The sequence below is a fragment of the Strongylocentrotus purpuratus genome, unplaced genomic scaffold, assembly GCF_000002235.5.
Source record: "Strongylocentrotus purpuratus isolate Spur 01 unplaced genomic scaffold, Spur_5.0 spur5_scaffold_3, whole genome shotgun sequence".
In the NCBI taxonomy this organism is placed as follows: domain Eukaryota; kingdom Metazoa; phylum Echinodermata; class Echinoidea; order Camarodonta; family Strongylocentrotidae; genus Strongylocentrotus; species Strongylocentrotus purpuratus.
In genome coordinates, this window is record NW_022145609.1 from 4,241,396 (window position 1) to 4,252,253 (window position 10,858).

The 10,858-nt window shown below is 36.9% G+C and overlaps 1 protein-coding gene across 1 annotated transcript; it reads right to left on the reverse strand.

The window, feature by feature from the left end:
• Positions 1-1,462: 1,462 nt before the first annotated feature.
• Positions 1,463-9,236, reverse strand: LOC105446740 (thioredoxin domain-containing protein 12-like). Its single transcript, XM_030996432.1, has 6 exons — positions 9,125-9,236; positions 5,793-5,853; positions 4,882-4,934; positions 3,566-3,639; positions 2,427-2,580; positions 1,463-1,577 (listed from the first exon to the last, which is right to left on the reverse strand). Exons 3-6 carry the CDS (start codon positions 4,922-4,924, stop codon positions 1,516-1,518), a joined length of 333 nt encoding a protein of 110 aa, XP_030852292.1. The 5' UTR covers positions 4,925-4,934; positions 5,793-5,853; positions 9,125-9,236; the 3' UTR covers positions 1,463-1,515.
• Positions 9,237-10,858: the final 1,622 nt, after the last annotated feature.

Genomic DNA, 10,858 nt, shown 5'->3' on the forward strand with positions numbered 1-10,858 from the left:
TTGATAAAAAGTTTTATGAAACAGGGCCCAGAATCATGAGTCTAATATAGGTATTTTGTGTAATTACTCAGTCCATGCATTTCATACGAAAATTTATAAAAATCATTTTCCACCTCTATATGTATAATTAAGTTTTGCATGGTATGGGTCAACGACTGTCAGATTAATCCACAAAGTACCTCAAAATACCTCAAAATATGAGTATTCCAAGGCACTTGTCTGTAAAAGTGTACAACTATAAAGGCCCATACTAATAAAGTATACAACTATAAAGGCCTATAGACTAAGCAATCATTTTTTTATTTTATAAAGTTATGAAAAACTAATAAAAAATTCAGCTACAGGATATTTTCTAACATTTACATGCACCTAACAACTCTTATCACTCCTAACAACTCTTATCACTCCTAAAATCCTTTTCTAAGTATCTTATTCCAACTAAGTATCCACTTTGCGATGTTGAATACTAGAGTGTGTATGTCTATGCTGTTGGTCTCAAAGAAACGATTTTGACCACTTATACCATGAACCATCTTCAAAGGCATGGATCACTATTACAGATGAAGACCTGGCCCTTGTTTATGAAACGGCCATTGCAGCAATCGGGCGATGGAAGAACTTAATTTAATTTAATTTAATTTAATTAAGGAACTTTACATAACTATCCTGATCTAAGGAGACATGAACGAACGAACCATTACAATATATATCTGTTTTGACCACAATACAATATGAACTTCAAACAAAGTTTACACTCCAAAGCCAGTGGGGCATTTACATTTTGGGTGCTTTCTTCAACTCTCTGCAAGGTCACTTGTTTGCCACACGTGCACAAAACGATTGGCACACCACTAAACAAAACGATTAATTGTGCATCATGGTTTTGCAAAATTAAAATAGATTAATCTTACACTGGACATAGTTAAATAATCTTGAAAGCCTTTGGTAGGCCTATATCTATCCCATAAAAAAATAACATTGGCTAACATGTGGCAAAGGGACGATATCTGCATCGCATATAAATAGTATACATTATTATGAGGTAATGTTATTCTGACCATCAGAAAATGATGAACTTGTGCTTTACTTATGTCGTATTGTAAAAAAATTATGTTTAAATGTCTTATTATTGTCAAGATAAGTAGGATTAGTAAGGGACATCAAAAGGCCTGTCATACACTTTTAGAAAGAGTTAGCGCCTTTCTGTCTCTAAATAGACAAATCACAAAGGCCTGTATTCACAAAGGAGGTTTAAATTCAACCCATGGTTTAAATCTTTGTTTACATAACCAATAAGCAAGACACAGTCAGAGGTCCAATATTAGACGCGCCCAAGGCAAGCAACACCTATTTTGCACGACGGTAATTTTTAAACCATGGGTGATGTAAATGAGGGTTTAAAGTAACCATGGGTTAAGTTAAACCTCCTTTGTGAATTCAGGCCCTAGTGTTTACATCACAAGAGTGGGCACCTGCCATTATTGCTTGATAAATAGTTTAAACTAGAGATCCATGTCACAACTCATCATTTCTGCTTCCTCCCAGTGCTTTGACTGCAGATTTCATTGCTTCAGTCACTGAAAGGGATGAATGAGAGACAACAAAAGATATCAAAATAGAGAAACCATAATTGCAAAATTTCATTCAAAGCTGAATATATAACAAAGATTTGACAAGTGGCAATAAGAGGGAAATAAGATTTAGAAAAAAGTTGTTGCACAATTTAATAATTGGTTAAGAAGTGAGGGAACCAAACAAAAACAAAGAGCGTTTAGATCCTACATGATCACTAGCAGGGGATCTTAATTATTTGTACCTTACTTGTGGAATTCTCAACTTCATATTTGGCAGATTTGAATTTGAAGTACATGTATATTGTTCAGGAGATGTAAATCATTTTGAAAGGAAGATTTGACTGAGAATGCAACCAAGCATATTTTTTGTTTTGTTGCAATGCCACAGTATTGTTTGTACCTGTCTATTCGAAACGTTGGGTGGGGCTCCCGGCCCCCCCCCCCCCCCCACTCAGTGTTATTTAGGGTACGCATATGCGTGTTCCAACCGACCCCCCCCCCCCCCCTTTTCAGCAAAAGTCCGGTGTGTAAAGTCAATACGGCTCGACCTTTTTCTTTTGTATACGAGCCTTTTTCCGCACCCCCACCCCCCCCCCCCCCCCTTTTCAGCAAAAGTCCGGTGTGTAAAGTCAATACGGCTCGACCTTTTTCTTTTGTTACGAAAAGGACATTTTGGCAACACGCATGCGGTCATTTTGAAACCTGAGTGGGGGGGCCGGGGTGGGGCTGGAGGAAGGGGCTACATATTACAACCCCCCCCCCCCTCTAATCTGGCAGATCAATATCTATAGGAAGTGTGTTATATAACCTACTAGACATATACATGCATCACTCACGACTAGCTGTACATACCCATTAGAGCATTTGAATAGAAGTACTTGTATTGGGGATTTCCTAACGTGTTGATTAGGTCACTTTGAACTACGCCGTCTGAGTTTAGAAAGAGTATACGAGGAATGTATCCACCGTCGGGTTGAAATTGAGACCCTTCAGGTTCCTCGTCATCCTGGGGAAGATAAACATCACAAAACATCACCATGAAAGTTTGATCTCTTAACTCTCTCAGTACCATTATATATACTTCTATCAACATCAGTTCCTACTTTTTCAACTCCCAAAGTAAATCTTTTGATCCACTGGCCCACAATTTTAGAAACAAATTCCCTGCATTTTTTAACAATATTAATTCCCTTCACTTCTTCAAAAAATAAAATAAACACATACCAATTCAACTACATGTACTTAAAGTGTACCGTTAACCAAAACATATCTTACTCGTGATGTAACGGGTTCCAAGTCGCTATACTTTATTTAAAATATAAGCTTCAAATATTACTTCGACATAGAGATATTATATTTTAAATATTTTCTCAGTAAAAAAGCCAACACACAATTATGCACTTGCATAGAATAGAGAGCGCACGAAACCCAAGTGTGACTTTTTTTCTTTTCTTTTTCTTTTTTTTTTTTGGGGGGGGGGGTGGTATTATACATTTTAGGTACATGTATACACAAATATATATTTCCATTGACTGATGCACTTTAACCTGTTTATACACTAGAGGATAGTGCCTTGTATAATTTGAAATCACTATTGTCATTATTCCTGCCATAAAATGTTCAAAATAAGGGGCTGAAGGCAAATCTGGAATACACATTCACATTCTAGTTTCAGATTGGCCAAAAATTTCATCCATGATACGTGAACATGTTTTGAAGAATCCGGGCTAATTCAGCTCAAAGACAAGTCGGCCCAGCTGCAAAAAACGGTCAGTTTTTGTCATTTTACCCTAACCCTAACTCTAACCCTAACCCTAACCCTAACCCTAACCCTAACCCTAACCCTAACCCTTAACCTAACCCTACACCTGCAAAAACAGACCGTTTTTGCAGCTGGGCCGAGTTGTCTTTGAGCCAAGTAAGCCCGACTCCGTTTTGAACTACTGAGATATCATTTTATATATATATAGGATTTTAAAATGACAACTCACCTCTACGTTGACCATCACAAAGTCGCTGCTTAATTTAAGTATTTCTTCACTGGCAGCAAACTTGGGTTTTAATGCTACATGGTGAAGACAGGAAAGGAAAACAGAGAGAAAATCAACGTGTGGAACACAATGCAAAGTGTCACAATGGGATAACATTCATCAGGATAAGAAGCAATCATCACTTTACAACAGGGCTCTGCACTATTTTTTTCCATGCAGGGTCTGAATTGAAACTGTACGAGACTAGGATCCCATGACTTAGATTGTAAGTAGGCAATTATATCAGTCTAGCCACTGTCAGTATTTAGCTATATTTGACAAGTTTGATGATTATCAAGTTAAGGGTATGAATAATTTAGTTGTTAAATGAAGGTCTCAGATAATGTTTAACACAGAAAATGTAGAGTAACAATGCAACTTGGAGGGAGAATGGCCTCAAAACGTAAAGTCCTTCGAAGGGGGGGATCCAGGACTCTCTTAGAGACTCTTGTCTATTTGGTTAAGATACTCTTGATCTGGTTCAATCTGAGACATATTTTGAAACATTTTCAAACAAATTCCATGACTAATATTTCATGAGTAAAGTTTGTTGAGAAGGATTTGGACCTGAGTGTGTGTGTGCGTGGGTCAGAATTGGTTCTTACAGACATGATATGATTATCTACTATAAGTCTGGGGACCGACCTGTTACCTCACTATCCTAAAGACATGGCTTAGTTTCGTGCCGAGGTACAGAAAGCTTGCCAAGTGACTAATAATATAATAATAATAATATTTAATTTTTATACAGCGTAAATGTCTCTAAGCGCTTTACAAATATACTATTACCCTGGTCATTGGATTCAGTGCTTGACTGCACACACTGTGTGCACAATCTCCACCCCCTGGGAAGCATTCCAGCCGGGCGTTACTTGACGCTCACAAGCTGTTTGACCAACAATGACGGCCGCATCCTACCGGGTACCCATTTGACACCTGGGTGGAGAGTAGCAAGTGCAGGTTAATATCTTGCCAAAGGATATTAGTGCTGGGTCCAAACTCTCGACCTTCGCATCTCCAGTCAAGCGCCTTTAACCACTCGACCACGACACTCCCGAATGTACTGCTAGATCAACTCACATCTCATAAAACATGTCCATTTAAAATTTAAACCCGTTGCTGTTCCACATTAAAACCTAACCTGTTTCCACTGTTCCAGCATGCATTATTCACTTCAGATTTGTCAAAAAGTTTTCTCATATACATCTAGAGCTTTCCTGCTTCCTTCACTATATGTCTGTCATTCGATCTCACATGAAGAGTGTGAGATTACTCACCTTTACATGCTCCACACCAAGTCTTGTGAATGACCAACATCATAGGTTTGTCGCTGAAAGAACAATATTATTAAAGATCACATGGTAATATACACACATACATACACTGTACATACGGATTCTGGCTAACTCGGACCCGGGGACAACGTTGCCCCGCTGCAAAAACTGTCAGTTTTTTGTCATATTACCCTGACCCTAACTCTAACCCTAACCCAAACCCTAAACCTAACCCTAAACCTGCAAAAACTGCCCAAGTTGTCCCAGGTCCGAGTTAGCCCGTCCCCATACATACGTGTACATAGTTTTGTGCTTTGGCTCAAAAACTTTAATATTCCTAGGTCCATATCAAATTCAGTACACATCAGCATTAGGCTATACTTAGCATTTTTACTTCGATAAGAAATTGGGATTGCATCTGAGCATTTTACTTTTAAAGCAAGCCAACTGCAAGGTAAAATAATTACTGACAAGCATTGTGATGTTACACGGTCACTGCAAATTTATGAGCAATAAACCCATCCCATCATATGCACCCTTATATAATTGTGCGCAGCATTTGATGACCTTATATGAAAACTATATTATGCTTGCCAATCAGGCCCTCTAGAATAATTGGTCTGCTAGGGAGGCTTATCCATCACATGTAGATCACAACACCTAGACTCTAGATATGTTTTAAGTTGGCAACACATGTTTAAGTTTAAAATCAACACTCCACACAAAGTGGCATAAGTTTTACTCCAGGATATTAGGTCCATGAATTATTACTTCAGGAAATCATTTATTTCCTACCTGAAAAGTACACCAATCAGCATCACCCATTTAAAAGAGAAAAACAAATAATGTATTTTAAAAAAGTGAAGTATGGGTTTAAACCAAATTGAGTAAGCTACTTATCATCATGAACTTACTTCTCTTTGGCTAGCTTCAATCCATCTTCAAAGGTAACCCAATCATATTGCTCTCCTAAACCTGTTAAAGGAAAAGAAAACATTTATCTCAAAAGTGCAGGCTTTTTCTTCTATTTTTTCATATTAAAAAAGTGATTTTGAAATTGAACAACAATAACGATTACTGTGTAAAGGCGAGCGCGGGGGTGAAGCTAAATTCAGCACACTCCCTACACAAGCCTAAGTACACTAAACTAATCAATAGGGACTTTTAAATTTGCGTGGACTGATACGTGTGACTTCCATTCACGGCAGTGCATTAAAAGGACGTCGACCGTAGCAATCCCCATTGTCTTCGTGCGAATCTAAAAGTCCCTAATGTCAATTGGTGACGTCATCATCCTTTATGCGCAGTAACAGTTTAAACTACGGCTGCAGGAATTTCAACACAGGGTGCAACTTCGACCAACAAAATGCTGGAAAAAAGAATTCTAAATGCATTATGCAGTCAAGCCTAGGCTTAATTTTCAAGTATAAATGTGTAGTCGTGATTCAGCCCGAGCCCCTATTGTCGTAAAGTGAGCGTCAACATTGAGCTGCGAAATCAGTCATAGTCATGTATTTGTGTTTCCGGCAAAACCAATGTTGCAAACTTTTGTGAGAAGTTAGAAACCAATTCCATGACAGTCATATCTTGTTTCACAAAACCATGATAAGCGACAAATTCATGCTTTTGATACTATCGGCTAAAAACCTAATCTTTGTCACGATCTATCAGATTTTATCCTAAATCAACAAAAGAGATTAGAAAAATGAGAATTAATTCGAAAGTACAAAAAGGTGTATTCTTTGCAATTTCTTTGACAAGTATTATGTTCACTTGGCCCGTAATTTTCCCGTAGAATACCTATCCCGGTGCCAGAAATTGACCCATATAATTATTCTGCTCAATTTGTTGTACCAAATTAGAAGGAAAACTGAAATGCCAAATACCTCCCGAAACGCAAATGTTACTAAAGCAGTGAAGCGCCAAAATAAAAGACGAACAATACACAACACATCCCATAAAGAATGAACATAATTGCAATGCTATTATTTCTCCAATTATAATGAGGTTAGTGTATATAAATGTTGTGGCATTTTACACCATTAGGGATATGAAACCGATTTGATAACTGAATATCTTTTGATTGTAAATACACAGGATAGGGGTATAATGAACAGTGAACGAAACCAAACGTTCAAATTGACAAACCCCCGGAATGACAGCATGGACGGCATTTTTTCCTTCTTTAACATATCGCGGTGTATGCAGCTGAAAATACAATGGCGTCTAATTTCGTTTACATGTGATGGATTCCTTTATTTTTTTATCGCCGCATTCTTCATCAAAATAATACCATGCGCGGGGTTTAGAGTGAAGCAATTGAATAAACATTTATCCTGACGGTAAGTGAAGTATTAAAGAAATAACTGAAGAGAAGATGACAAAACAGGCATTGGAAATGTGTGAGATGTCATTGGACATCGTCTGCTTGTGCAAATCATGTTAAACATGATTGTGACGTCACACATCTCAGTAGCGTTTGGAGAGTTCTTCAGGTAATATGCCAGGGCTATATTTAAGCGTTTTGTAATTGATAATAATCATTACTTCGAATGTTTCCAAGCATTGAATTTTGATAACCTTGTCTAATCAAAGTTTCACCTTTGCAATAATGACAATAATTATTTTTTTTTTTTTTAATCAATGAACCTTCTCTTAAATGGTCAATGCAATTTCTTTGAAATTAATTTCGATTTGATTGCCCTGCCATTAGCTTTCTCGCGAGAGACTTGATGACAGACTAACATCATGGATTTTAATAGTTCCGGGTACTAAAGGTATACAGACGGCATCTGATCGGGAAGTTGTTTGTGGATATTCACACTGAATGTCGGGTGAGAGTCCACCGTATACGGATGCTAGCTGATTGAGAAATTGAAAGTTGGAAAGTTGGAGTGTGAGATGTGGATGTTGCGGGGAATACTGGAGAAAATGGCATCATTCAAAGTTCTGAAACTATTTTTATCAACTCTGTCCCTTTTCGTCTGTTTTCCAAAATTGATACAAGGTAGGTTGCTAGTATCCATTTAAATCAATATTGGCGTGTGATTGTTTGCGTACTGAGGTGATCACGACTGAGTCGATGGTTTATGAAATATATATATATGATTCCTTTTTAAGGGCGGTGTTCCTGAGAAAGTCAATTTTCCTTTTTTTACGCCGATCCTCGTGCCGTTTCTATATACATGTGACTAAAGAATAGAACAATAAGATTATGATTTTTAGCTCTTATGCATGCATGTAATTTGGGAATAGGAACAATGTTTGAGATATATACATGTATATATGTATACATATTGTCCCCGACTTATTCTGGAAATAAGGGTTTTGATACTTTAAAACCTTTGCAGTTCATATATTCTGTAATATGTTCTGTAATATTAACATGACTTATTTACATAATTGCGACTTAATCAATATTTTCCTATTAACATAACTGTTTACTAGGTTGATAATATATGTTTATTTTGCAAACGAGTATTATTTTGTTAGCTGTTCTGTATAAACGTTATAAACGATGTATATGTTCATGTTCATTCAGGGCCCCATGGAAGACCACTACATGTTGGTGAATGGGCTACCCTGTCAAAAGATTAGAAATAAATAAATAAATAAATAAATAAATAAATTGAACCTTTCAAAAACGTCTGAGTATTATAGCATAGAATAAGCAAAATAATGTACAATGAAATTGTGAAATATAACGAATGAAGAGCAAAAAAACTGAATACGCTTAGCGCTTCCTAAATACATTCCTCAAACAGATACCTGCCATTCTAATACACTAAAAGCCTATAGATTAAAGATAGTTAACAATGATGAATATGACTTGGCTTAAACTTGCTTCAACCAGACTCTGATGTAAGTAGAACAGAAGAACATCTTCCATGGGTAGCCCTGTGGCTTTGAAGTCTGTCTCCCCAGTCCTTACCCTGCCAATTCAATCGAGTTAATTAACCCTCATAAGAATTTGGAACCTGAATTTGTATCAAACATTAGTTATGTACTTAATAATATAGTTCACCAATGGTAATTACATACATATCTCATTTGAATGTTTATCTGGTTTTATTTTATGAGCCCAGTAAACATATGGAAATTGTATATAAATATCGTGACAACTTCTATACGCATATGACATAATGCAACATATCAAAAATTAACAAACATGATCTTTCATCTCATACTAACTTGTGGATAGACAAAATATAGAATTACAAGGTTATAAAATGCGTTTTGACTTTACACTTTCGTTGGTGTTGGATTACCCAGCTAGTTGTCTTCTATGGACCTGCGCCCGCAACACCTCCGAGTTATAAACTTCTGAGTTTTAATGTGCAAAGTACAAGTTCTGTAGTGTTGCCCCAGTGCACTCTACCACTGGTCAAATTAGTAGGCACTATGAACATGACGTACAATGAAAGCGGACAAAATATACAGTTCCTCAGGTAGACAAAGGAACATCCCTTCACTGCTTTTATGTAAAAATGTGTGGAACAGGTGTCACATGCATATTCACCTGTTCTACACATTTTTACATAATAGCAGTGAAGGATGTTCCTTTGTCTACCTGAGGAACTGTATATTTTGTCTGCTTTCTTTGTCCGCCATATTTATAGTGAGGGTGGACCAACGACCCTTTGTCGAGCCCTTTGAATCCTATGGTCTTGAATCGGGAAAATGGCTGGTCTGAATCTATTTTCCCCAAGTTTCCCATTTTTGTTCATCCTTATAACATGTTAGTCTATTAAGGACCAACGTGTTTTTAGTCATAATGTAACACCTCTCCTGCACAAAAAGTTGTCCAAATCGGAAGAAAAATGTCAAAATGCATAAAGGATCAGATTTTGACGCTTTAATAAATTGCTCTGTTCATTTTGCTGAAACTATGAACTTCGGCCTCGAAATGCTATAAGTATTAAAAGCGCCTGGTTTAAATGTAATACCGTACACAAAATATTTTTAAACAAAATTTTTTTGTTAAAAATTATTTTAGTTAAGATAAAGAATTTCAGGTCCCGCTCCCCGAAGTCACGATTTTGGAAAAATTTCTTCTCGTTGCTCTATATCGAAATTTCTAAAAGGATTTCGCTCAAAATGAACCATTGCGAAAAGATATATGCAGGGTTGATACAACTTAGTTCCGTATTATCTCATTTAAATTTGCGTGCGAGTATTATCTATTGTTCACATTCTCAAACTCAAGTACTCGGGATACAATATGAGCTGATACAATTCAATATTAGTCTGGGAATAATTGTATTGATGATGATTTATAAGAACGCCGATATGTGCATATAATAAACCCGTTCTACCAATATGTACTGTGTACATATTCATGCACAATGACCATGGTTTCATTCAATAGAATTGGAACGATAAATGCATTGAAAATACTTCTATTATGATATGAAAAAATTCGTCGTACTTTGCCCTCAGCGAGCGTGGTTCAAGGTTGTGATATACGTCAATTGTGTTTAGGGGGGCTGACAGTATGCTTACTATTGTCCTGGACAGAACAAAATGTGTAATGCTTGAAGGGACAAAATTTCAGTCCTTTTCAGTTTATGCGCAGTTAATTTCCTTTTCAGAAATATCTTGATGACGAGAGAAATGCTTGTTGAACGTGAGGTGTCTGTTTGCCTGCTTCCAGCGTAGTTGATTCGGGGCTGTCCCCATTCTTATAATATCAGGGTTTTCATAGAAATGTTTAGACCTCCCCTAGCTGCTCGCATTTGATCTACCAACCAGACGCATGATAACACTTTGCAAATCCTCGACTTTCCCAGACTTGGTTTGACCGTTGTAGAGTAGAGTAGAGTTTTTTTTAATATCCCATAAGACTTACTACTGATGTAGGATGGGCGATCAAAAAGGGTAGGGGAAGCAAAACTTAAACAAAAAATGTATAGACCGGTAGCCTCTACAAAAATGTCAGGAAATCGGCAAATATATAATGTCCAAATAACAATGTAACTTT